This window comes from Cyprinodon tularosa, unplaced genomic scaffold (assembly GCF_016077235.1).
Source record: "Cyprinodon tularosa strain WSP-4 unplaced genomic scaffold, ASM1607723v1 ctg206, whole genome shotgun sequence".
Lineage (NCBI taxonomy): Eukaryota > Metazoa > Chordata > Actinopteri > Cyprinodontiformes > Cyprinodontidae > Cyprinodon > Cyprinodon tularosa.
In genome coordinates, this window is record NW_024038764.1 from 253,242 (window position 1) to 280,870 (window position 27,629).

A 27,629-nucleotide genomic window follows, 5' to 3' on the forward strand; every position below is an offset into this window, starting at 1 on the left:
AGACCAGATCAACATTTTTTGTCTGTAATGTTAGGGTTGTGAACACGTATGCATACCAGTGGAATCCATTCAGTATTAAGTTTATTTTTAATGTCTTGGTTACATGATCTTAACACCAAGTCTGGAACAGTGTCTTTAAATATTTAATAAAAATAAAAATAGACCCTCCTTTGATAAAATGTCTAAAAATTAGAAGCTATAATGCTCTATTTGAATGTGTAACATACTGTAAGTTGAAAATGGGATATCGCATGGCGGTTATCTGATATACTAAATGTTAGGAGGACAAGGATGACATGGCAGTCTTCTCAGAGTGCTTTTAACCCACCCCCACTAAGTCTCCCTCCATCTCTGAGCTCCCCCTCCCACTGTATCCCTCTCCCCAGCTCTCTCTCTCTCTCAGCAGAACTACAGGGGCTCGCTTGTTGTCAAGTCAGTGTTTTTACAGGCTGGCATTAGCACAGGGCAGCATTCAGTGAGGACCAGGCATTGGCTCCCGTCTCCTCTATAATTCACATCTGAGACCGTGCTTACTGCATGCACCGCCACATATGAAATGGCCCTGATTGAGTGCTGCTAGGCTTTTGACAGCTTCGCCATCAATTCTACCCTTTTTATTAAAGCAACTGTAGGCCCTGCTGCTAAATCTTTACACCACGCTTAATATCACATGAGATTTTACAGACACAGGAAGAATGTTTCAACAATATCTTGCAAAGGTATTCACACCCTTCGAATACTTTTCACAGCTTTTAGTGCACCAACCACAAGCATACATATTTATTTATATATATATATATATATATATATATATATATATATATATATATATATATATATATATATATATATATATATATATATATATATATATATATTCTTTTGCAAATAAAAACTGAAATTTTGGGCATGGATTTGCATTCAAGATACTGTAGGTAGCAGGAGCTTTTTAGTATTTCTCTACATCATTTGCATCTCTTCTGACTGAATTTTTTTCGTAACTCCAGCTTGGTCACATTTGATGAAGAAGAGGTCTGAACATAGATTATTAATTGCATCTAAAGATTATTAGACTAGATTAGTTTTTGACTGGGCCATTCTTACACATCAATGCTTTATGGAAACCTCATTGTAGCTCATGATCTATGCTTGGTGTAGTTGTTGTCCTAATAAAAGATTCCTTGACTTCCTTCCATATGTGTGTTGTATTTATCTCCATCTATCTTACCTTCTGACCAGCTTCCTTGTGATGCATAAAGGTTTAGCATCCTCACAGCCTTATTCTCCCACCACGATGTTTTTCTGTGGGTGTGATGTGCTCACTCTGATGTCAGATGTTCTCATTCCACCTTATTCACACATCTGTAAGTCCACATTTTATCTGATTTGTAAATGAAAACAAATCTGTCATAATCCTGCAAAGACTAGCCACCTCTTAGTTCCCTCTGAGACTTTATAAATTACAACTGGAGAAGGTGTCATATCCTGTCACAGCTGTGAGTGTATACAGCAGTTTTTAATGACAAAAAATCCGTACAAAACCATAATATGAGCCAATTAAGTCAGCCAATGCAGGCCTGGATAGTCAATGGTGTAACAGAGGTGAGGGTGCTAATATTGTATGACCATTGAGGCAAAAATAATTTTGCCTCATATAAAATCTTGAAACCATTCAAAGTTTGTAGTGATTAAAAAACAATTGTTTCATTACTAAAAAATACTATATTTTATGTTTATTTGTGAAATATTGCTTCTAAAGGTATATGAGACAAGTTTAAAAGCAAAATGGAGTTACACCTAAAGATGCTATTTTCTATGTTAAAACATACAAACTATATTTGACTGGATCATCTTGTCAGTTGTACAAAAACAAAATAAAATGTTGCTGTCGGAGCGATGCTGCAGCATGAGGCATATGTAGATTGATAATCGACGGAGCCAGACTTAATTACGCCGCCTTAGAAACTAATGAATTCATTGATCCTCCACTCCAAACATAATCAGCATATTTCCCTCAAAGCCTTGTGAATCTCAAGCGACAGTGCCCGATTACATCACAGCCCGCCATGATGCTGTGGTTTCCCACAGTCTGGTTCCTGAAAAGGTTTGGCGGGGAACGTTTTTTTAAACACTCGTGGTGTTGGCACCTTTGAAGTGCCTCTCAGCGTCCAGATGTAAATTCATGCATTGGGAGGAATGCGATAAGCTAATGATGTCTCCCGGGACCGGAGTGGATACAACCAGGGGAGAAACATATCTGCATATCTAAGTGGACAGTTTTTTTTTTTCTTCTTTCTATAACCCATCTACTCTCTGTTAACAGAGTCTGGGGCCTGAGCAGGAGCAGATGGACAGAGCGTGCTTTGAAGTTCTCTGGGGTCATGAGTATCTGCAGTTTTATCACGCTTCACAAGCGTGCAGAGTAAATATGCCACACCAAAACACAGGGCAAGGCAGGGGGAATTTCCACTTTGAGATTCACCAGAGGCTGTATACTATATATATTACATATACTACACTCCTTCTCTGCAATATGGATCCTTTAGATACCCTGGAAACAGGAATTATTTGTTTTACTTTTAAACATTTTTTGCAAATTTACCCCCCACCCAGCCACAAATTGTACAGTAACATACATACTTTAATTGAATTTAATTCAAAAGACCAACAAAAAGTAGTGCATAATATTGACTCTTTACAAGTAAAAACCCTCCATCCCATATAATTGCAATTTCTCTATTAGCTCTAAATAAAATACAAAGAAAGAGCTGAAGCAGAAAGCAAGTGTTGATTGGACAGCAACTAGTTTTGATAAATTACACTGTTTGACAAAAGCCTTTCCCATAGATCCCCCTGCAGAAACCACCCTCACACATGGAGATGTTAATGGCAGCATCATGGTATTAAGTCTATTTTTCAAACAAGAGCAGGGAACCTGTTCAAAGAAAGACAATAGGAGAATTCATGAAGGTTAAAGCAGGCCCAAAGTCCAAAAACTAGTTTCTGGAAGTTCACCTTTAAACTAGACAACAATTTTAAACCTAAGGCAAAAGCTACAATAGCCTGGTTTAGTTTAAAGCAACATGTTTTCTTAGAATGGTCAAAGTCTATACCTAAATCTAATTGAGAAGCAATGGTTAAAATTAAACGAATGGTTGTACATGGTATTGACTCAGAGAGGCTGAATATAAAAGCACACAATATAAATGAAACCATTAATGGTCTTTTCTTCGACTTCATATATAAATATTTTATTCACATTTTTGGCTGTGAAGTGAGAACTTCAGACAGTGTGAGAATGTTGGCAAGGTAGTGAACATTGATGATTTAAAAAAAACATAAAAAGAGGAAAAACAAAGTCATTTCATCAAGACAGTATCTGTAAAACATCAATACTATTCGAGCGAGTTTTACATGAAACCGCTTCTCCGTTATTTTGCTCTGGCAACAATAAACACAATCAAATTAACGGGCTGTTTAATGGTGCCAGTGTATTTGTCCTCGCAGGGCCCCTCAGGTAGATGTAATTTTTATTCTCATTTGCGTGCTTGAAAGAGACATTCCACATAGCAGCAGGACGAAGTGCACCGCCTCAAAGCACGTCCATCAAAGAGCAAATAAAAATAGGCCGTTTCCTCTACATTCACTCAATCAATAATGCATGTCGTGCAGGGAAGCTTGATTTATAAAGGAATTAAATGTTGTGGACTGGGCCTCTCTAAAGCCGTCTGTCTCAGGGACACAGCAGATGAAACTGGATATGAAAGGAGGACGCTTAGAACAACGGCATTGTCTCATGACAGAGTTGACAAGTTAGGCTGAAACAGCACGTGTTAAGAAGCCTTGCTTAACAAAATGAGGGACGAATGTGACCTAAACAGGAGCTTTGTTATTTGTTGGAAGTCTGGTGTATGATTTATATATGTTGAAATGGTTTGCCAGAAGTCAAACATTAATACCACTCAGGGAACTGGAGGCAGAGATGAAAGGTAAAATGTGCACCTGCTGACCCGTGTGGATTCTGTGACTCCTGTGTGCCTTTCTGACCTCAGCTGCCAGACGGAAAGCAGAGAACATGACAGATTTAATATTTTTTTAAGGTAAAACCAAACCTCTGAATCTGCTTGTCTTATGGTTTGCATTTGTATTTCATTTCTTTTCTGTCTTAGTGAATCTAAATTAAGCAGCAATAAGATAAAACTGCTGTAGCTGGTGTACCTCAGAAACTTGATACCTTTAATTGCATAAAGAACCACCATGAACAATCAAAGGGAATTACAGGCGTTCTTTTTCATGGCCTACACACAGATTAAACATATAATTATAATATCCAGCTGACATATTTGCACTCACACCAGAAGAAAAGACGCTATATACATCAACATTTCAAAGTTACTTTGATAGGGAGAATAATTTAGATTGTCCAATAAAAGGACTCTGTTCCTGGTCTGTTAAGAAAAGGTGTTGAGGTCCTCAGCAGAAATATTTAATTGAATATACATAAAAAACACAATGTTGCTTTCTGTTTAAACAAGAGCCAGTTTTAAATTGAGGTAATTCGGCAAACTGACCAGGGCACCATTCCATCAGGGGGCAGCAGGAACATTTGAATAAAGCAAAAAAAAGGTTTTCTGTTAGGTTCACCAAAATATACTCTGCCTGTCATTTAATAGAGGCCACTGCTCTGTGTAATGGTTTATACTTTAAGAAAGTATGGTTACACTCCACTGGAAACCAAAGTCGTGTTTTAATATGGTTATTTATTAGATTAATCGGGGTTTACTTAATCATTACCATTTTGGAGTTTAAGCAACTTAGAAGTACCAGACCTGAACTTTATGGAAAGAAAATGTATGATTCTTGGATCTCAAAACTAAAAGCAACAGTATTTGCAACTACTTTTTGGCATTTGGACAACTTAAGATTTGTCCATCTCGACAGCTGTGGCATTTGGCAAGACACTCTAGGTGCCTTGCTTGTAGTTGTTGGGCAGTTGGCTCAATGGCAAAGATATATGTCAGCATTGGTTCTGTCCATCTGGTACAGGGTAGCTGTGGCTACAATGAACTGTCATTGTCCACCATCAGTGACAAGCCAATGTTAACTTTTGACTCAACATAAGGGGTTACACAACTAGCTCATGATTGATGTGTTCAGGTATTAACACACTAATATTGGAAAGCTATACTGCAGCTACAGCTGCCCTGGCGCTTAAAGAAGTGAGGCTGCCATACAATCATCGCCATCAGGCTCTCTCCCTACTAACATTAAAGCAAGGCAGGTGAAGTGTTGCCTAAGGACACAACAAAGGAGACAGATGGCTTAAACTGGCAACTACAGGTGACAGGAAACGCCTACCTCCACAGCCATCGTCATCCATGAAGAATAGAAAAAGATATCTTATTTCTTTAAGTAATTTGTTCATCAAACGGAGCCAATCAAGAGAAAAGTTGGTTAGCTGAGACCTTTATTTCTGATCACTGCGTCTATCTAAACACAGAAAATCTTGTGTAATATCAGTGTAACCAGTGCATGTTTACTATAAACACTGAAGATTTCAGGAAATAGTAGCCTTTTCTTAAGCACAAATGGGGCCATTTTGAAAATATAAGAGAAAATGTTTTCAGACTTTACAAATAAAGGAGTCTTCAGTTTTATATGTAATATTTGCACACACTAGACTTTAGACTTTATTTGTCCCCAAGGGGAGATTCTTTTCCACATACACAGAGCTTGTTTACACAAAGACATAAAAAAAAAAGACACCAGAGTAAACACCAACACCAGCACAAGTACAAGACGCGATACGAGACATGATCGACTAAACGGGCCCTGTTGTTTAAAAAGGTGATGGCTGAGGGGATCAGGCTATTACAAATTACTTTTTTTACTACAATATTGAAGGTGATTAAGCCTGATTTACAGTCAGAAACTAGGTTGTCTGCACGTGTTTCACAGTGAACGCAAATGTGCCCCCGCCCATGCCACAGCCACTCCGGTGCACCTCTCTTTTATAAAATTATTTTAAAAATTGTAGGTGGCCGCAGACAGTGCCGCAGACAGGAGGCCTCTGATTGGTCAATTCTACATCCTTTCTACACTATGCGTATTTCCTGTTTGGTACTGTACGTAACCAGCTTGTTTTGTTTGTATGACCGCCATTGTGGAAAGCGACTCGTGAAGATGGACCAGCTAGAAGAGTGAGGTGTGCAAGAATGCTGGGACCCTTTTTCCACCTGGATCTCTGCTCTTTTTCGCCCTCATGTCCCTCCGTTGTCGAACAAACTTGCCCCGACTTCCTCACCTCCTCGGCCGTATCTAGACCCACAGCTAGTTCCTGATTGTCCCTCTTGCATTGTGATGTGGAATAACATAGCGCAGACCACACTTTAATATTGGGCATAAATCAAAAATATCTGAGACAAGCTCACTGCGACACACTGCAATGGGAGTATAACCAGCCCTTTAGTATGAAAACTACAGAAAGGGTATATTGTACTTCAACTAATCCCCATAACATACTGAATGCAAGAAGCTTCTCCAAATATCTCAAGCTTAACCTAAAAAATCTAAATAATTTAGCTAATTATTATTTCGCAGTTTATGGATCCTCATAAACAGTGCATAGAAAAATAAAACTTACAAGGTGAGGTGGTCATTAAAGGTGAAATATGACAAAAATTAAGATGCCAAAAGGTTCTTTAAAGCCATTTCCCAGAACTTAAGATACTGCACAAAATATGGGTTGATCTTTAGCCTTTGGAGTTTCTTCATTTCTTCTCATAAAATCCATGTAAAGCCAATTACTAGAGATAATAAATACATGGCGACATCAATGCAACAGCAGCTATAGAAATACAACCATCTTCCAGCAAAGTACTTTGGTGAATACTACTGTACCTCTTAGAAAAAACAATATTTTTTATAAGTTTAATTAAAAAGAGTTGAACTTACATTTAAAAAATGTTTTTCATAAAAAATATTAGCTTTATTTGCTGTCAATGGAAATACACCTCTCATGAGAAATAGCACAATTAAGAGTCACAATCACAAAAAAATGCAAATAACTCATAAAGCAATTTTCTGCATCAAAAGATGAATGGGCAACATTTTAAAATCCACCCAGGCTCTATATGGCATGATGAAAAATGCTAATGATATGATCAGAGTCATGTTAGTACCATTAGGGTTTTAAGCAGTGTCAAATACTAGCAAATATTTGGCTCTTAATCATAAATTAGAAGACCAAGGCTGTAACAGTAAATCCCCTGAGCGTACTGAACAGAGCCAGTGTGTAACTTATGGCTTTAATGTTTTACCACTGGCTTCCTAAAACATTCACATGCAGGGCTCCAGCCCTGTGTGCTTTGTGAAGCTTATACAGCAAAATGGGGGAAAAAATGCATTCTCTATAAGTTTAATTCAAATAATTTCTTATATCTTACATGTTTACATATTTACAACACCAGGCTGATATTTTTTTATCTAATTTTTTTTTTATCTTAGTGATACATTTTTTTATTTAATATCTATTTTTTTACTTAATGCAAACACATTTTAGAATAGAATCTTGACTAAACTCAGTTTTTTTAAAGATCTGGCCAAGACATCAGAAATGTGTAAGTTGTTTTACAAATGCATTATTTTTATAAGAAGAACTAGAGGCTGCAAGGGTGAAGCGGAGCTTCAGAGAACACAAAGAGTGTACCAGACAGACAGGACAGTATAGAATGTGGACAGGTGAAGAGATAAGGCGGTTATCAGTTTGTCAGAGTATAAAGTGACCCTCTTCACATGAGAGAGCATAGAGTGCTGCAACAAACAATTTACCAGACAAATGTCATCAGCGCTGAGGCTGTAATTGCTTCCTGGTGTTTGCCTTTTTTTCTGGGAACAATTAAAATAATGACTGAGATGAATGGGGACTCAATCAAAAGTCACTACATTTTATTTCAAGATGTAAAACTCAGGCTATGAAAAGGAACAGCAAAACGAATCATGCACTTGTTTGATACCTGAATAACAATGACAACAACTGTGTGATAATGTTCGGACAAAAAAAAAATCCAGGGATGAAAAGTTATTATCTAAACACCACTTCTGGTTTTAACTAGTTGAATAAAATTTGAAATGTTCACATTTCTTCCCTTTATTTGATTTTATTTTGGATTTGTTGGAGAAAACGAGAAGAAGCGTTTTGCTCTATGGTTGTGTGTGTTTATAGTTGATTACATGCATCATAATTAGTTTGAAATATTGAATTCATCCATCATGAAACATAGTGAAAGTTTGAGCTATGAATGTTTGGGATCAGTGTTAAATATTTTTATATCTATTTCCCAATAAGTTTGAATACATAACGTTTAATCTGTTTTTAATTGCAGTGGTGGTCTTTTTAGTTATTTTTTCAACCTCCTCACTGTTAGATTTAAGATGGGGATTGTGGTGTTCTAAGAACCTAGTTTCTGCTTTGGAGGAATGTTTAAAAAAATGCAAGATGATTCCATGATCTTTCACTAACCTCAGTTTTATAACTAAACATTTGCTGCTTTGCTGTTCATTAAAACCATAGAAATGTTTTACTTCCTTAAATCACCTAAATGCAAAGTACGCTACAACCTCTGAGTATTTAGATACAGTTTGTTAATACAAAATGTTTATCATTGTTGCCTTTTTCCGCTAATGACAATTTAGCCAAGTCACTTAGAAAACCAATTATCAAATCCACTGATTTTGTATACATACTGTTTAGACTTTTACCTTCAGGTCAGAGCTGCAGAGTAATATTTAAAACCAGCTGCCACAGAGACAGTTTCTTCCCCAAGGCTGTCATTCCGATGAACTGATAACAGTGTCACGATCTATACCATTTATATTTATGTTTTTACCCTTTCATTATATTTGCATTTGTTAATTAAAAACTCTTTTTTTGTCGTTAAAAAAGCCTTCATTGAGTAACACTAAGTCACATTCCTTATTTTGTGCTCAAACTTTTGCTCAAGCAGATTCTGATGTCACTGGTTATGAGACTTGTAATCTGAACCCAGCATGTGGTAAACAACCTCTGGGGTAAATAAATGCATCATTTGGCTGAAGCGAAAACATTGAATGAAGTAGACAGAGCTGAGCTTCTTGATACAGGTGCTTTTGCTCTTTCTTGATCGGCACATGAAAAAACAGATAATAATATACATGGCAACAACATCTATAGAAATAGCAGTCTTCCATTGACAGCTGTTCTAACTATGTTATTTGCCTAATACGACTAAACTACTTGGAAAGAACAATATTTTTGTAAGTCTCTTTATAAAAATACTATTATGGCAGTGGAAATATACCTCACGAAAAAAGTAGATAACTCATAAAGTAGACTTCTGCATCAAAAGGTGAATGGGCAAAATCTTCCTGAGAGTAAAATCCATTCAGGCACTATTCCTTGGGAGGCACATGTGAAAAAAAAAATCCGTTGCAAACTAAACTGTTTCTTATTTGCATTTCCAGCTGAGGGGAGTGGGTGCCCTCAGGTGTTAGGCAACATATAAACACTGAAAAAAGCCAATAAACCACAGAGGTTAGTGTCCCTTTTACAGCTTTTAATTGTTATTTAGCTCCAAATGAAAGGGTTACTTTTTTGCTTTGCAGGGGCGTTTTTATACCTTTAAACATCAGTGCATTATTTTATACACGTTTTTGTATTAGCTCCTTATATAAAAACACAACATAGGTGTGTATTGGTTATCTAATTGCAATAGAACTGTAGGTGCACAGGTTGGCATGGCAGAGAGAGAACAAACCAGGAAAAATAATGCAGCCAGAAATTCTTATAAATTTCTGTTAAACTATTTTATGCGTACGGTTGTTCTTGTTATCTAAGAAACTCTGAGAATGTTCCAAAGGATTTTATTTGATCAAATCAACTAAACCAAAACTTTGAAGAGAGTTTGGAGCAATCATAAAGTATCCCCACATTGTGAATACTGCAGCTAACGTTTTATTATAGAGCAAGGAAATCCACTAATCCAGAGAAATAAAAGAATCTGCTGTGTGGCTACGTTTTTTATCACCGTGGATGTGACTCCAAGTCGAAAGCCTGGATTTTGCGCATAAAGCGCAAATGAAGGCTGTGTTATCGCTGCGGGGTAAGGTAGGCTGGTCAAAAACCGCGTCAGGATCGAGTCTGTTGAGAGGCAAACTATTTTGTGCCGTTTGAGGATCTGTGGCTTAGAGCCAGGAGAAGCATTCTTCAGCGCGAGGAGGGGGCGGAGGGACGGAGGAGAGGGAGAGGAGGGAGAGGTGATCGGAGCAGGCACGTCGCACTATCAACTGAATCCATCTTGGAGAGCAGCTCGCAGGGAGTCTGAGCTTTGAGCTGAGCAGGCAGAAGAAGAGTTAAACCTGTTTTTTTTTTTTTACTGCGCACACGAACGGACGCAGTTGGCCGCGGCATGGCCAGGGTTGGATCAGGAGAGCGCGTCCTGGCTGCGCGGAGACTGTGTGCAAGCGGGGAGCCGCGTTTCTGTGTCCCGGTGCGCCACGGACTGTGCTGAGTGGAAGCGGCGGAGCTCACTAACTCACTCTCACACTCACACTCAGTGAAGAAAAGTGCGCACGGAGGACGAGAGAGAGCGCGGCAGGGGGACCCATGCAGGATAATAATATGCTTTTCCGGGGAATCGCCGGGTCCAAGCCGCTGATCGGAGCCCTTTACGCACGGACTTACAGAGAGAGCGAATGAAGGACGGAGGCTCGGAGAGAGAGCAAAAGTTAAATGCGTTTCTGGGGATCGAGATGGACACGGGGTCGCCAAAGGTACGGTTAACGCCTTATATTAACCCCTTACAGGTGAAAAATATATAAATGAATAAATCCATCTATGGCTCCGGCCTAAATTAGGTTGACTTAAAAAAAAAATAGATCCTAAAACATATTTAACAACTTAACCTCTTCGTCCATCACTAAAAAATGTTCTCCATCCATTCCAAATGTCTAATTTATGTTAATTAGATATTTGATCAAGTCAAAGATCACTGCGCTTTCTGCTGTTTTCTCCTGCTTTTGGATTTAGGAGCTTTACACGCTCTCCTGCCCCCTTCCTTTAGAAATAATTCATTCAGATGAGCAGCGCTCACTGGGCGGCACTTTGAAGCATACCTGATCGCCTCTTTCTAAACACCCAGATCCGTTAGAAAAAGGAAAAGAAAAAAAAAACTTTTGTAAATTGCGTCTCAGGCTAAACCCACTTCTAATCGGATTGTCCTGGTCGCATATCACAGCGTTCATCTGGGTGGTGAGAAACTGTGCTCCCTCAACTGGAAATTAAATTAAAGAAAAGACGAAAAAAAAAAAGATTAAAACAGAAAGAATAAGCCTCCTGGCGCGTTGGTTCCTGTCTGTAGTTTATATTTTAGGAGGGTTTGGTGTTTTCCCGTAAACTTGTTCTGCCTTTTGAAGGTTATAATTTGGATTCCTGGTGACGTTTGATTCGCCCTGCCATAATAATGTTGATGCTGCCGCCTTCTGCTGTTGATTCAGCCGCATTTTATCGCCTCATGTGGTTACTTATCCTTATCCACCCCCCCCAACCACCACCACCCCTGAAGCTTATTTGATTAAATTTAGCTCTTTTCAATTTAGAAAAGTAGATCACAGATGTGTGTCAAAGGATTGCTCCACTGTCTATGCCTTCCATCTCCACAACAAGCAAAGAAAGAATGTCAAGGGAAAATGTTATTATGCTATATATATATATATATATATATATATATATATATATATATATATATATATATATATATATATATATATATATATATATATATATATATATATATATTTGTGAGTGTGTGTGTGTGAACATTCATTTGTGCGTACTGTAAGGCTGAGACAGAAAAGATTCATGATCTTGGGCTCAGCGGTAGACATTATTTTAAGCAAGTCAGAGAGCTGAGAATGTATTTTTCTTAGTTCTATTAAAAAAGGTTTCAATGATTGAAAAATGTTTGGTTCAGTCAATGTTTGACGAGTTTATAATCGTTTTTGATTGTTCAATTTTAAGGCTGCCCTAAAACACACAAAAAAGAAAAGCTTTTTTTTTTTTCTTTCTATTTTCTCTCAGGGTAAAGGTTTCAGAAATCTATGTTCAACTTTGATCAGTCTATATATTTTAGATGTGCAAACTGGCAATATAGTCTCATAAAATAAACCTGGTGAAAAGTTGAAGCAACTGCTTCAACTGGTTTTTTTAGCAAAGAGTCAACAGTAGAAAGTAATTATCATTGGTATTAGCTGACGTTAGTCATTATTTAAAACAATCAATTGTAAAAGTTGACTGATAGTAATGATTGATATCTATTTTCATCTAGTTGTCCTTTGAGTGTTTGTTTTAGGAAAGGTAAGGAAAGGGATTGGCCATGTTTTTATTTTTAGTTATGTGACAGTGATAATGATGTAGCATGGCAAAGAGAGGTGCGTAGCTGAATTATATCCTTTTCACACCGGCCGAAAAACCCAGCTTAAACCCGGGAACAATCTGCTTTTAGTGGGAGTGGGAAGAGCTCACTGATGCGTGTCAAACCACTCGGCAATCGACCGGTGTTAAAATCTTCTCGGCTCTGATTGGCAAGCTGTGGGAACACCAGAGCCGGGTTTACCCGCTACATTATGTGACACCATATACATATGACATTGGATGTCAACACACCGCGCCAGCCACTTCTGATCTAACGAACCAAAACAACTGTTTACATTTTATAAGTATGGAACAACACTAGTGACAGGGATTCGGACAGATGAAGGAGCGAAATAATAAAGAATACTGACAACGCTCTTGCTCTCCATTATTTACTTCCCTGATTTCCGTCGCACTGTTGACATCATCAACGATTATCCAGCTTGATGTTGTCATCAGACACACAGTGGTGTACGAAAGTGGCCACGCACCTTGCCAGCAGGAGGTCAGACTCAGCTGTTCGGTCAAATGGAAGAGCTAAAAGCTGATTGTTAGCGGGTCAACCCAGTTTTGAAAACGTATTAACGTATAAACGTATAACGAAAAGGTATTCAGTGGGAATTTTTATGGTGTTGAAAGGGTAAAAACTGTATATAGTAAAATAATAATTGTAAATATTGGTAAAAGCAGTGATAATATTTTAGAATATTAATTTGAAACAATATTTACTTATATTTACTTATATCTATCTATCTATCTATCTATCTATCTATCTATCTATCTATCTATCTATCTATCTATCTATCTATCTATCTATCTATCTATCTATCTATCTATCTATCTATCTATAAATGTTAATAAACAAGGGGATACAATCATATTTTTGGGTTTTCTTGAAAATAGCCTCTGGCTTTAATGACTTCGAGACGCTATCGAATCAAAAGTATTCTACTCTTCTTAAAAGAAGCACATATTTCTGCCTATTTTCAAAATCTATGCCTTTTTTGGCTTCTCCAGACCATGCAGGAACCCTTCATCTACACTCATAGCCACTGCAGTGCTTAACATTCAACTCCTTGCTTCCACTGTTGTACTGACACAGGGAGGGGCTTTAGTAAAAACTGAAAGCTGCAGATAATGAACACAATCTTTCAGTCATGTAGAGATGGAGGAAGAGGTGTTTGATGGCTTGTAAAAGTTAGAATGATGGATCTAGCTGGAAAAGGGCTCATTAGTGTCTCCAAAAACCTCCAGAATCCAAAAATATGAGCATGTATTGATCATTAATTGCAGGTGGAGAGGGAATATTATTTTTCTACCCAAATCTGGTTGGCATGTCGTCGATGTCACGCTGGCTTGGAGACGGAGCAGCTGACACGCAGCGTCTCTATTCCTCGACTGCCACCCACCGCCCCCACCAACCCCCAAAATCCTCAGCCCTAAATCTGCATGTCATTCCAGTCTGCACTGATAATAGCAAGCTCCTCCACAGGCCACTGGCAAAACAGTCGCTTCTGTTTACTGTAAGCAGTTGTGTTTACTTGTGCACCTCTACCCACAACGTCTGCTCAAGCAGCTGGAAATAAAGCGAAAATAAACCATAAAAACAGGTTCAGCTTTTATTTATCTATCTTTTTGCCTCATGTTGTCTTCTTCCTCCCAGGATCCATCTCGTACATCCATGTTGGCACTTAGAAAGCTGATGTCTTTATTAGCGTTATCTCTTTTTATCATGTTTTCCATTAAGCAGCCCCAATGTTGCAGAGAAGCCCCCGTGAATCCATGAGTGAGTGTCCTTGCAGTGCTCCATTACCTCCTTTGATAGAGCGCGAGGGGAATAAAAGCCTTCTTTATGTCTGTGAGACCGGATGTGCAAGAGCTGTTCTGAATATTTATCAGACTTCTTTTTTCTGTAACATAGTCACTGCATAATTCCAAACAGTATATGACCTGGCCTTCCTGTTCAGGAGACAGGGAAAGATTGATTGGAAACTGTGTGTGACTGTATGTGTGTTTGCACGTTAAATAAAGAGAGAGGGGGGTAAAGAAAAAAAAAGTGGCCCCTATTTTTCTAAAGGAATAAACATTCCTGAAAGAAATACTTATCTAGCTTTTCTTTATTTTCCCAGGTCTCTGGATCCAAACGTCGCCCCCCGTGGGCTCTGCGGTGGTCTGGGACCAGCAGTGTGTGACGGACAGGCGAACGAAGCCTGTGGTGGCCTTCTACTGTGCGTCTTCAAATTGGCTCTGGCTGAGCTCTGCATGGAACAGGGAGTGAAGGGTCCTGCTATTGTTTTGACGTCTCAGCATGGATGGGGTCGCCACCACAAATGAGGCCTTCGTTCTTCTGCTGAGGACTAGCATTTACAGGATTACTGTCTTTGTTACCCACTCCGTTCCCAACTAACTGCGTTGTTGCTCGATTGTCCTTTGTTGGACCTTGTTTTTTTTTTAGTGGATACCTAAAGTTTATTGCCTTTTTTCGGGGAGGGAAAGTCTTTTTTATTGTTGGTTTAAATTTTGTCTTTTATTTTTCCACTATGGAGTTTCTGGCTGGACCGTGGAATAAAGATTGGGCCTCGTTTTTGCAGTTTTGGTTGACTGTCATCCTAAGCCTTCAAATGCAGTTCAGCACAATTGCTTCATGTCCCCAAGTGTGTCGTTGTGACAAAACGTTTATATACTGCAACGAACGCAGCCTGACATCAGTGCCTATGGGGATAGGTGAGGGGTATAGAATCCTCTACCTACACAACAACCAGATCAGCAATGCTGGGTTTCCTGTGGAATTTCACAATATAGAATCCATAGAAGTTGTTTCTCTATATGGCAACCAGCTGGATGAATTCCCCATCAATCTGCCCAAAAACACAAGAGTCCTGCATCTTCAGGAGAATAACATTCAAACAATTTCCAGAGCAGCTTTGGCTCAGTTAAGTAAACTTGAAGAGCTGCACCTCGATGATAACTCCATCTCTACAGTAGGGGTAGAGGAAGGGGCCTTTAGGGAGGCACAAAGCCTTAAGCTCCTTTTTCTTACCAAGAACCACTTGAGCAGTGTTCCTATTGGCCTTCCTGAGGAGTTGAAGGAGCTGCGCTTGGATGAGAACCGCATTGCTGTTATAGCAGAGGAGGCCTTTCAGAATGTGACAGGTCTGCAGCGCCTCCTGCTGGACGGGAACCTACTGACGGATGAGGGCATTGCGCCAGGGACTTTCAGGGAACTGAGCTCTCTTCAAGAGCTGGCCCTGGCTCGAAATTCCCTCACCTTTCCTCCGCCCCTCTTACCCAGCCAGTCACTGGTCAAGCTCAGTCTGCAGGAGAACCTGATCAACCAGATCCCTGTGGCAGCCTTTGCAGACCTTAACAGACTAGAAAGATTGGATATTTCCTCCAACCAGCTGCAGACTCTTACGCAGGGAGTATTTGATGGGCTGTCAAGCCTGAAGAGCCTCATGGTGCGTGGCAACCCCTGGCGTTGTGACTGCTCTGTGAAATGGGTGGTGGTGTGGCTCAAGTCTTTACCATCCTCCATCAATGCCCGGGGATTTGCGTGTAGCAGTCCAGAGAAGGTGAAGGGCATGATAATCAGAGAGCTGACATTGGATATTATAGAGTGTCCTATTTTCCCTGACCAGACGCCCTGGCCAACCCTTCGCTCCACACCTCCTCCTCCACCCACCACCTCCCCTATCACCACCATGATCTCCACCCTCATCACCACATCTAACCCTTACTACTTTGACTCCCCCTCCCCTCCCTTACCACCTATCCATAATAACCCCCCAGGACCACTTCCTCCATATGAGGATCCCCTTCAAATCTCCTTCCACGTGGTCAACTCCACCAACATTGAAGTGAGCTGGGCGTCCTATTTCAAAGTCACAGCCTACAAAGTTACGTGGGTGAAAAGGAGCCAAAGCCAAAATGAAGGGATGCAGGAGAGGACAGTGAGTGGAGATCAGCGCCATCTAAGTCTCACCAACCTCGAGCCCCGTTCGGTGTATCGGATCTGTGTTCATGTTCTGGACACCCTCAACTCCTACAGGCCGGGGGAGGATACTATCTGCTCCGAGGCTAGGACCAAGGCGCCTGCTTCTACTAAGCCTCCGGGGCGTGAGCAAGCCCCGCAGGACAGCCTGAACTCCACACTGCTTATGGCTGGGATTATAGGCGGAGCAGTTCTTATCATCCTAGTGACACTGTTGGGCTTATTCTGCTGGCACATGCACCGAAAGAGTCGGTCTGCTTCTACTAAGTGGAAATACAACCGTGGTCGGAGAAAAGATGACTACTGCGAGGCAGGAACCAAGAAGGACAACTCCATACTGGAGATGACCGAGACCAGTTTCCAGATAGTGGCTCTGAACAATGAACAGCTCCTCAAGGGAGACTTCCGTATTCAGCCTATCTACACGCCCAACGGGGGCATTGGATTTAGAGACTGTCACCTCAGCAACAACAGCATAGCCTATTGCAAGAGCAGTAACGTGCCCAGTACAGAGTTCTGTCACACGTGATGCAGCCCTCTTACTGACACGTACATGAAACAACTGCTCACATAGACACTGTTTGTGTAGATGACATCTAAAAAAAAAAAGTTCTAGTGAAATATTACTGTACCATATATATTTCCAAGATCCATCTACAATGTAATTTATACTGTGGATAATAATGTGGGATTCTCTGCTATCTTTTCTATTCTTAGAAAAAGAGACACAAGTGTTTTCTTTCTTTTTTTATAACCAGCAGGGTTTTGAAAGTCGTTTCAATGGTCAGTACTGTACAAGAACATGGGTTTGTACAATCACAACACCCCGGGTGTAGCTCCCGAGAGAACGTAGCGACAGCCTCGGAAATGTAAGAGCCACCTTAGAGGGCTGGGATCCTTTGCTAACCACAGAAAAATATAAGGCCTTTTCTGGTGTATAGTACCTATACCCCAAAATGATCATCCCCCTTCGTTAGGTTTGCCACCGTGGAACATAACGTGGATTTTAAAACACTTCTTATTGCAGTGTTTTTAAGGAATATGATACTGTTTGTTTCTAGAAAGTAAAATAAAAAAGGAATTAAAGTGCACTTTCTTATTAACAGCAGCTAGGCAGGAAATAAGGCAGAGGTGGTGACCACTTGCAGGTCGACATGGATGGAAAAATGTAATCTCTGTGGTAATTAAATTTCCCAAAAGTGCCACCCTATTAAAAAAGCATGTTGTTGTGTTGCTTTACAGAAAATAATTGTATGCTTAAAAGCAACAAAGGATCTCTTTTGAATTGTAATTTGCCCTTATACTACTTTTTAAATGATTTTGGCCACAAGGGGGCAGGTTTTCATCCAACCGTGTGTGGGACCAAGTAATGTTAGTGAGGCCAGTGAGATCACATTACCTCCAGCATTCCCCCAGAGCTGATTACCCAGACAGCATTACTCATGCTCAGGCAGCATTGTGTGAAGTATTTATGCTCGTCAAGCTAGTTAATGACATGGAAATAATTTAACACTAACAGTATTTTCAATGTTTGGTGGCTAAATGTTAAAGATTTTTCACTGCTTTCTACTACAGCATAAAGATTCCTCTGAGATTGGAGCAAAAAAAAATAAAAGAAAGGATGATGAATTTGGATATGTCTCACACATGACGCTAATTATACACCCACATATTTCATCCTTGTCCCAGCGTTTATTAGACATAGTGATGAATTAGGAAATTACTTTGAGCTCACACCCCGCCCGTGATCATATCCAGAGCCATGACCGAGAACCTCGTCTATCTCATCATTATTTATCCCTTTGTCCCCGCTCACGAGACGCCTTATTTGATTTTCAGTTTGCTCGTCTCGAACAATGCACCTGCTCTCTTTGCGGCAGTAGTAGCTGAAAGGATGATTCGCACTCTGTCCAACCCGATTTACCCTCCATTCCAGGCTGCATGCTCTGATCCCTGCATGGGCTCAATTAAAACCTTTTTCCTGCCCCTGGGCTCAGACGCTGCGGCGGCAGCTCTTCAACATGTGAGAGGTCTCCATTTATGCACTTAGGACTTTATTTGATCTGACACAATTTGATTTTAAGGGGCCAAGCTTAAAGAATTCCCACCCACCTCTTTTCTCATAATCCTACCAAAAAAGGGAGAAAAATATGTCAACCTTATTTTCTCTTGGCTGCAAGAAGCTCACTGTAGAGGAAACAGTCTGTAACTCTTTGAGGGCACCATAGATGTCCCTGCTCCAACACGTTTTATAAGGTTCTAGACGTTTGCTTGGAGCAGAATATCATTCAAGGGCTTGAAAGATTTCTTTCAGATAAAGATTTTCCCTGATGGGATTTACTGCAACACTCAGTGTCTCAAAATTAGTTTAATTAGATTTTAATTTCAGCGGCAACACTGACCATTATCATGCTTAATTTAGGGCATTCCTAACACCAGTGCCAAAAAGTTATATAACATGCGATTAAATCATTTATTGCCGTTATTTGATATATTAAAATCTTGTATTTTTATTAAATTTTTTTCAAATAGAGACGCTACAAATTAACATCTAGTTTACTTAAAATCCCACATAAAGAACCATCTGCAGAGCTTATGTTTCTAATGACTTCATGAAGCTCGATCTATAGCATGTTTATGTCTTTGTGAAACTCCACAGATTTGTCTTTTTTTTAAAGACATTTTTACAAAGTGGAAACATTGAAGCAGAATAACTTGGAAAGGCTCATAATATATTTATTCCAGATCATCGAGATAATCTGTGGAAGGATCTATCCACTCAGAGCAAAGCCACATTAGTTTCACTTGATTGTAGTTCTAGTAGGACAGATTTATTTATTTTTTCATGTTTTGCACATAAAATCCAGTTGGTATTTTCTGTTTCCCCTCAATCAAGAAGTTTGTTTCTTACAAAAAAAGGATAGACATTTAAGGAAATGAAATTATATAAACATTTTATCAAATATAAAATAAAATTTTTTTTATTCTTTAAAGATATATATTTATACAATAAAATACTCAACATAATCAGTGGAAAAGATCTTTATTTGGCACTACTCAAATGAACCCCTTTTTATAATTATAGAGATTTTTTTTCAGTGTTTCCACTTTTATTTTGAAATATATTTGATGATGATCTCCAAAAACTTTGAGGTCGGAAGGTCTCCTGCTATTACCCTAATTTTTAGCTCCAAATCCTGACTGGCTGGGCCACTCTAACATGCTATTATTAATTTTAGGGAAAACACAGCTGTTAGAGGGATTAATTTACTTTTGCCAGGGATTCAGTCATTTTATCCAAAAATTTAGCTTGGAAGAATAACCTTTAAATTCATCACGTCTTTGATAACAGCTAAAAACCCAGACGCATTAGCTAATTGCTGTGCTTACTGACCACATAATGGTTTTAGTAAAACAGGTCAGTTAGAATATTTAATGGAGCATCACCAAGGAAGCAATTTTACTAAATAAATCTCATAGTTGCTGCTGTTCTGTGTGACAGATTTTTATGAAATAAAAACGGTTGCTAAAATAAGGAAAGCTTCAAACTGCATCTTTTGCTCTATTTGTTTTTTACACAGTGGATTTTAAGGTTGAAATTGTTAAGAAATAACTATATTTAAACGTTGTATTCTGCCTTTATTGTATAATTTTTTAAAACCTAAAGAATTCTGGCCTATCATAAAAAAATGGGCAAGGAAGTTAAATTAAAATATTTTTTTCCATCCATTTAGTCTTTTCACTCCGGTTATTTGTGGATGAAATCAAACCATGATTTATGCTCAATTTTCACACCTGGTCTTGATATTTTGAGCGTGTTCTGAGTTCAGCTGACTAGCTTGTGAATGTAAGCTTGTTTTAAAATCTACTTTAAAACATTTTTTCCATAAATGTTAACTGTTCAGTGATTCCATATGAAATAAAATGTGTAAATTGACATATTGCAAAGTAATCAGCTGCAAAATTCCGTCTGAAAACCAAAAATTAGAACATAAATTCCAGCTATGCTTCAATTAGGTCTTCCCTGGACACTGACTGACTAATTTAATTATTTTACCTGTGGATTTAATTAGACTTTTTTTTTCTCTACCAAGTTAAGAAGAGATTATTGTGCTGCATGGGCTTCAATAGAGGTCAGTTAATTTATTTATAGACCAAATAAACAGTGGAAGTTCCCAACTTTGAGCAATTCAATAATAGTGCCAAAAAGATTTAATTATTGAGTACACGGTTATAGTCAATAAGTTAGAATGTAATTAAAACATTCATTTATTTTCGACAAATCAATTCACTACGTAAAACACATTATATAGAATAATTAAAGCCTCTATTTCTATCATGTTTATTTTTATTTGACTACAGCTAATTAAAACATCTAGGATTAAAATATATTGGACCAATAAAATCACATTTTCAGTATAGACTAAATAGAAAGGTGGTTTAAAACTTGCTTAAAGTTATTTTAAGGTGGTATTTTTAATCTGACCAACAAACTTTATCAAGCACATTGTGAATAATTCATTATGACTTCTGAACCCATAATTAGCCATTTGCAAAGGAAACTTGCGGAAGCCCTGAATATAAAAAAAAACTGGTCAAATTTTAAATAAAATAAAAAATATGTTTTTTATACAGTAATACCTATTTATTAAAAATGATAGTAATACTTTATACTCAACCAATAGTTGAAAGACCCAGTTGTCTTCTACTGTCATTTGGTGGGCCAGTAGGTGAAAAGTCTGGAAATAGCTACTCAAAGCAAATATTGTACCAGTTAGTCATAAAATGCGTTTATTATTAACTTCTGTGGTTACCAAAATCTCCCAAATTTTAACTTAAACATTTTTCCAGTGATATTTACATATCAGCTCACCCAATTCACATTGCCCAACAGTGACCAGGCTGCCCTAATTATCACCCAGACTTGCCCTGCTAAACATCTAAATGAAAATTCCCCAAGCTTTGTTGTTTACATGCTGTTCCAGTTGATCATTCTCCCACACGGTAACACTTTGCCATGAACTTTGTTTTCCCACTTTTTGAGATGAAAGCGCCGTGCTGGTCAAACATGTCAGGTCAAATCATTGCCACATAGTATCTGCCCTGTCGGTGAATGTTTAACGAACACAGATAATTGCCTTATTCTATTTTGCTGGACTGAGTGTTGAGCTGTAGGTGGTTAAATGGGTTGAAGATGAGAAGAAACGTCAACAAGAAAGCTAAAAAGAAAGCACATTTCTGACAGGCTAACATGAAACACACTAGCAAATCGAGGACTGTTGATCTAACATATTGTGCCAAAAACTTGCCTGAGCAGTTAGTGAGGAGCTGTGGTAGTTGTTTTATGGTTTGCGATTTTTTTAAACTTTGCTGACATGATGTGGCATCAGTGTTGGGACCAACAGCATCATGGGAAAAAAATCCTTTCGGAAGCTCTGAGTTCCTTTTTTAATCTATGGAGGTGGTGAAAGGCTAACTTTTTCGCAGTCCATGCATATTATGTTTATTTAATATGCATTATATAAAACTTATATGAAACCAATAATTAATAAATGGCTTATTGGATTTTTGTTGCAAATAAATACAATTAATACACCGTTTTTATGTCTTCAACAGATAAGTAGAGCTCTAAATGTGGCTTTTCTATGGCTTTTCTTAAATCATACAAACATGAAATCCCAAGCAGGGAAAGGAAAAAGAACATTTATTTCACAAGATAAATAAAAATGAAATTGTTTTTTTTTTTTTTTTATCGGGCCTTTGGATATTTTGCTGAATATTCCAATGATTAAAAAAAGAAGGATTTGCTTTTAGTTTTAAAATTAAAAATATTCTATTAAAATTCGTTACTTTACCATTCTTTGAATGCTATCCCTGAAATATCACAATTGGAAAACGAACATACATACATATTTAATTCTCATACTTAAAAAAACAACACCCCACCAGCATAGAAATTAATTGTTTTCTTTTTCTTCTGTTTAGTTATTGTAATTCTGAGGATCTTGTTATGAGCCTGTAGAAGGCGCTGTTTCTCACAAACACATAAAAGGTGCTGTCCCAAAAGTTTTTTTTTTTGTTTGTTTGTTTTTTTTTACGTAAAACCTGTGCTTAAACAATAAAACATAAAATTTATCTAAAGCTTAAAAGAGTTTAGACAACTGTAAAGGCTGAAAGGGGGTGTAAAATATTTTTTGTGCATTTTCAGATGTGGATGGTTTGAATAAAGCAGACCATTTTTTGTTTCCTTTGTTTCTTTTTTTTTTATTTTATTCTATATTCTAAAGAATAGCAAATTCTAATTTCTATTTATCTTATGTTGACCACAAAGAGAAATCAATAGACATCATTTTTATTTCTTTTTAATTATTTCCAAAGAGAAAACTCACGCACTGAAACCTGCAGACTTCTTTGCCAATATTTTTATGTTGTTAATGTCAGAATGACATTTAACCAAATTTTATTTTATTTTCAACCAGTCGTGATCACAAAATAGAAAATTCCATATTTTCAAGCAAACATTAAATATTTTCAGTGTTCAGCTTCTCATTCTTTTCCTTTTTTTTTTGTGAACATCCTAAAACCAACACAAGGATCTGCCACCTAAAATAGTTTTTTTTGTTGTTTTTTTTATTTACACACAAAAAAAACAAGAGGATTAAGGTCTCATTTCCTTTTTTTCTACTGATAAAATCTGTTCTAAAACTATTAGTCAGTGATATTTTTTGTTTCTTTGCATGAACTATATTTAGCTGCATAGCCTTTCATTTTGTTCTCACATTGGGGTTTGGACTGGCCTTTTTTTTGTCCCCCAGTTTAAGGAAATACCCAGAGGTGGTTGAAGTGCAGTGTGAGCGACCATACGCAGACTACTTGAAGTGGTTTGGAGGAAGCAGGCTGGAAATTTACAGTGCATGTAAAATGGCTATGTTTGGAATACTGGCTTCTCATTTAGACGCGGCAGTGTTACATTAGCCATCCACACCGAGATATTTTTAGGAACCAAAGTTCAATTTTTTTGTTCTCATGATGAAATATTGATGTTGTTCCATGTATGTGCCTTGAGGTTGAACTTACAATGTAAAGTCCTTGAAACCTTTAAATGTTTTTGCACAAACTGTAAATACTTAAGTGAAGCTTTTTGAAAATAAAAGAGCCATTGGATTTAAACGATCACTCTTCGTTCATTTTAGAAGAAGTAAGAGAAAGTTTCTACAAATGTGAGTGATCAAACTTTTGTTGTTTTACACAGAAATGGGGCTTTCTAAATTAATGCTAGTTCAGACGGTTATATTTCTGGGTCAAAGATTTTTGTTCTACCCCACAAAGCCAAGTTATCCACATCTTTCTATATAGGAAGGTTCTGACATCTTAGTGTAGCCACCACAGCTCGGCAGTCAGCTGGGGGAAATCCAGGATTTGACTTGCATGGCGCTAGTTAATCCCAGAATGAACTATTTCCCCTAAACCTTGCAGCCTCCGTCCCAGTCTGGAAAGCCACATTAGCCCAGTCCTAATTCATTTTGACAATTAACCACAGCTGAAACACAAAAGGGTGTGTCACCCTGTTATTTTGTGTGGGAAGTTTTTATATTCCTTAAGAACCCCAAATTTTAAAATGTGATTTGTTGTTGCAGGACTGAAGGTTTAATGGGGAAGGCAGTTGGGTGAAATGAACTGTGGCTTTGGCGCTACCTTGTTGTTCTTCCCTCCTCCCGTGCTGTCCAGTTCCATAAAAGTTATGCACTCCTTAGTTTCTTTTTTTTTTTTTCTTTCCTTGCTTTCTCTGCTAACCTTTTGCTCCCAAAATCAGTAAAGCTACAGTAATGTTGTAAAGTTCCACTATAAACTTTAGGGGGAAAAAATTGAGTTTAGGCTTTGTTTTGGCCCAAAATGCACCTTTAACACAAACATTTTTTAGACATCATGAGGTCTGCGGGAGGAGTTGTCTGATTAAATTGCTTAAAATGTTTAACTTTAAAGTTAGACCGTAAAAGAAAAATAAACTGTTAGCTGTATGCATGCACTGCATTTTGTATTATTTTTTAAATACCCTTAAAAATATAAGATTTGAGTTCAAATAAAAAAAAATTGAGTTTCACTGCAAAAAATCTAAATCTTGATAAGTAATTTTTTCTTAAAATAAGTGCATTTGTTCTTGAATTGAGGAGATAAAAGAAATATCTTGCCAATGGAACAAGACAATTTAGATTTAAAATAAAAAAAACACAATTGCATTCTCTTATTTCAAGTGAATACTATCTATAACTCAAATCAAGGGTAAATACACTTAATTTAAGAAATTTTTACTTTTTTCTAGATCGTTTTTTCAGGGTATTTAGTTTATGAGACATGGTGGTGCCGTTTGCTGCATTAATTCCTTGCAGCAAAAAAAGTCCTGGTTTCAATCATTCGAACTGGAGTTTGCATTTCTCCTTGCATCTGCATCTGTTCTCTCTCTGTAGTGTAGTGTTGCTGCCTCCCAGAAATCCGAAACAGGACTATTAGTTTGGTTGGCATTTCTAAATTGACCTGATATATGGTTATATGTATCTATGCTGCCAGAATGGATTTGCCAGAAGGTTTGCCCTTCTTTTACCTGTAATTTGCTGGCAGCAGTGACCTGACAGAAAGACAGATGAATATCTAGTTAAAACTTGTCCATAAAAGAATGTCTGTATAAATAAATTCTATTCATTGCATCTAGGAACATATATCAAGAAGGATGTTCATATCCTCCAGAAATATATTGATTTCTACATAGAATCTCGCTTAATCTTTAATTCAAAAGCATTTCTATATGTTGCAGATCTATAGTTTTTATATTAATCCAGACAATATAATTGCTTTTGAGGAGAAATGAGACAGATGGATCACAAAAATAAAGTAATATTGTAAAGTAAGTACATCTAATAATAAGTATATCTAAGGAAATAAATATGTCTTAAAAAAGTGATCACAAATAGCATTTTTAAAGTAGAAAAAAAATCTATTGACATTATGGTAAGAAAAAGCTTTTCAATCCTGACTTTCTTTTTGGATGTATCCACGTATTTTGAGCACTTATCTTGGATGACTGGAACATATTCTAGCCATTCTAATCTTTTTCTCCCTCCAAAGATTCTCTGTGTGATAAAAATCTGGCGCGGCCACCAAACAATTTTAACATTACTTACAAATTACAAAATTAAAAGACGACTTTAAACCTGTGGCATTGAATGTTCTCTGACAACTGTTTGCCTTTAAATAAAATTAAAAAAATAATAAAGGACGACAATTCCATGATACTCATACAGGGTGTTTTGGTTTAAGACATTTTAATTTTCAGTCTGTTGTTTTTGTTATAAAAATCTTTTTTTCTGGAGCTCAGCTAGAGGAAATCAGTTTTGAAATGGAGTCCAGTTGGTAGAAATGAGGTGTACATAATTCTAAACTGCACACATTTTTATTTAAATGGACTTTGAATTACATACTGCTGCAGTCAGCTAGTTAATTTTCATATAACTGAAAGATTCTCCTCTATCACAGTTTGATTTTAAACGTCTTTGATTGTTTTGTTTCATTTAAAAGAAAATGGGCTGTCGTACTCCTTATGGTGATATCAAATGAAGTGAGAATTTCCCATTTTGAATCAGTGAGTGAACAGGTGGTAGCTGCAAGTTTGTTTTCCTCCGTTTGTGCCAGAATAACATTCAATTTCCCGATTACTAAAGCCCCTTTAACAGCTTCACCGTGATCCACTTTTAAACATCTTATAATTGGTCTCAATATGAAGAAAATGTAATTAAGGGATGCAGTTTAAACAAGGCTTAAACCAGGTAGAACAAACTGAAACAGTAAAGGGGCACATTTAACCCTGTATAAAATACATTTTACCTGTATTTTATTGGCCCTATAGTCTTTTAATTCCAAATTTAGTCAAAGCCTTGTGCCTCTCACAGTATTTAGAGGAAATATGTAATTAAATCCATTTATTTTTCTTCTTGCATTGGAGTGACACATAAACACAAGAACAAGTGAATAGACAAAAGAAGCAAAGTTTTATTAACATAAAGAAGTAAAAGTCTAAGGTCACCAACAAATACATAGGTGCTCAATGCAGTAGATCTGTGTAAGCAGATAGGTCTAAGTTAAAGATGCCTCTCCCCCTGAAGTCTGACACTGGTGGTGCAATGGAGGCTGCAGAATGGCTGGAATAAAGGAAGAGAAGGGGCGGGGGATTTGCAGTTTTACTGTGAAGTAAGGACATCAGTGGCAATCGAGATTTAAAAGCTGAATCTTTATGCTGTTTCTTAAAAACAGAATCTTGATAGATGGTTAGATGAGGTCAAGGCGTGACATCGACAGATGGAGCATGGGCACACAAGGAGGTGAATGGAGTCTTCCAGTTGAATTTAAATCTACAGTAGGCTTCGTCACAAAATGCATTTGCTTTCTGTTTAAAAACTCTGGTGAATATGCAAAGTGTGCACACTCCATTAAAGGCTCAGGTTTTATGATGTAGCAAAGTAATTTATTTTAGCTGTGACCAAAAACCTGAACAAAATAGAATAAAAAAAAGATAATACAGAACAAAGCCTTGTGTCATCACTTTGCAGCATTTTGTCTCAAGTTAGAGTAGTGCTTTATCTATCTGTAGTATTTAGATTGTCTAGATAATGTTTCTTATGACTGAATGAAATAATCAATTAATATTACAATTTTTCAAATATTATAAAAACAAAAAAACAAAAACTAACCTTAACAAATGAGTAAACTATTTTAGGAGACAGATACTTTCTCATGGTGCTATATGTAACACGTTGAACCCTTATTCTAAAACCAGCCAGGAGCCTTTTGAAATGATGGAATAAGGATCTAAGTAACAGAGAAACAATTTCTAACTGCAGACATGAAATTTTGGTCATTTCTTTGTTATATGGAGCACTTCCTTTTTCTGGAGGCATACACTTAATTTAATGTCAATTACAAAATATTTGATGTTGTTGTGAGTTGAAAGAGATTGAAAAAGACAGAAAATGTTCTATTGACCTCATCTGGATGCCTTTAAGCATTGAACACAGAAAATACTCTAAATAGTTGTCAAGCTGGGGACTATTAATCTTTGTAAATTAAATTACCTCCCAGCTCCCCATTTCTGGGCAAAAATGACAATGTCAGGCTGACATTCAACTAAACTTCTTATTTGCT

The 27,629-nt window shown here is 37.5% G+C and overlaps 1 protein-coding gene across 2 annotated transcripts in view; it reads left to right on the plus strand.

Moving 5' to 3' along the window:
- Positions 1–18,562, plus strand: part of flrt2 (fibronectin leucine rich transmembrane protein 2) — a 57,991-nt gene extending 39,429 nt beyond the window's left edge. The window contains exons 1-2 of one of the 2 annotated variants that reach the window (XM_038285094.1): positions 10,271–10,809; positions 14,578–18,562. In XM_038285094.1, coding sequence (XP_038141022.1) covers positions 14,989–16,968 — 1,980 coding nt within the window. In that variant the 5' untranslated portion in view covers positions 10,271–10,809; positions 14,578–14,988 and the 3' untranslated portion in view covers positions 16,969–18,562. Of the gene's footprint in view, positions 1–10,270; positions 10,810–14,577 lie in introns of those variants that run through there. The other variant, XM_038285095.1, reaches the window with a different exon arrangement.
- Positions 18,563–27,629: the final 9,067 nt, after the last annotated feature.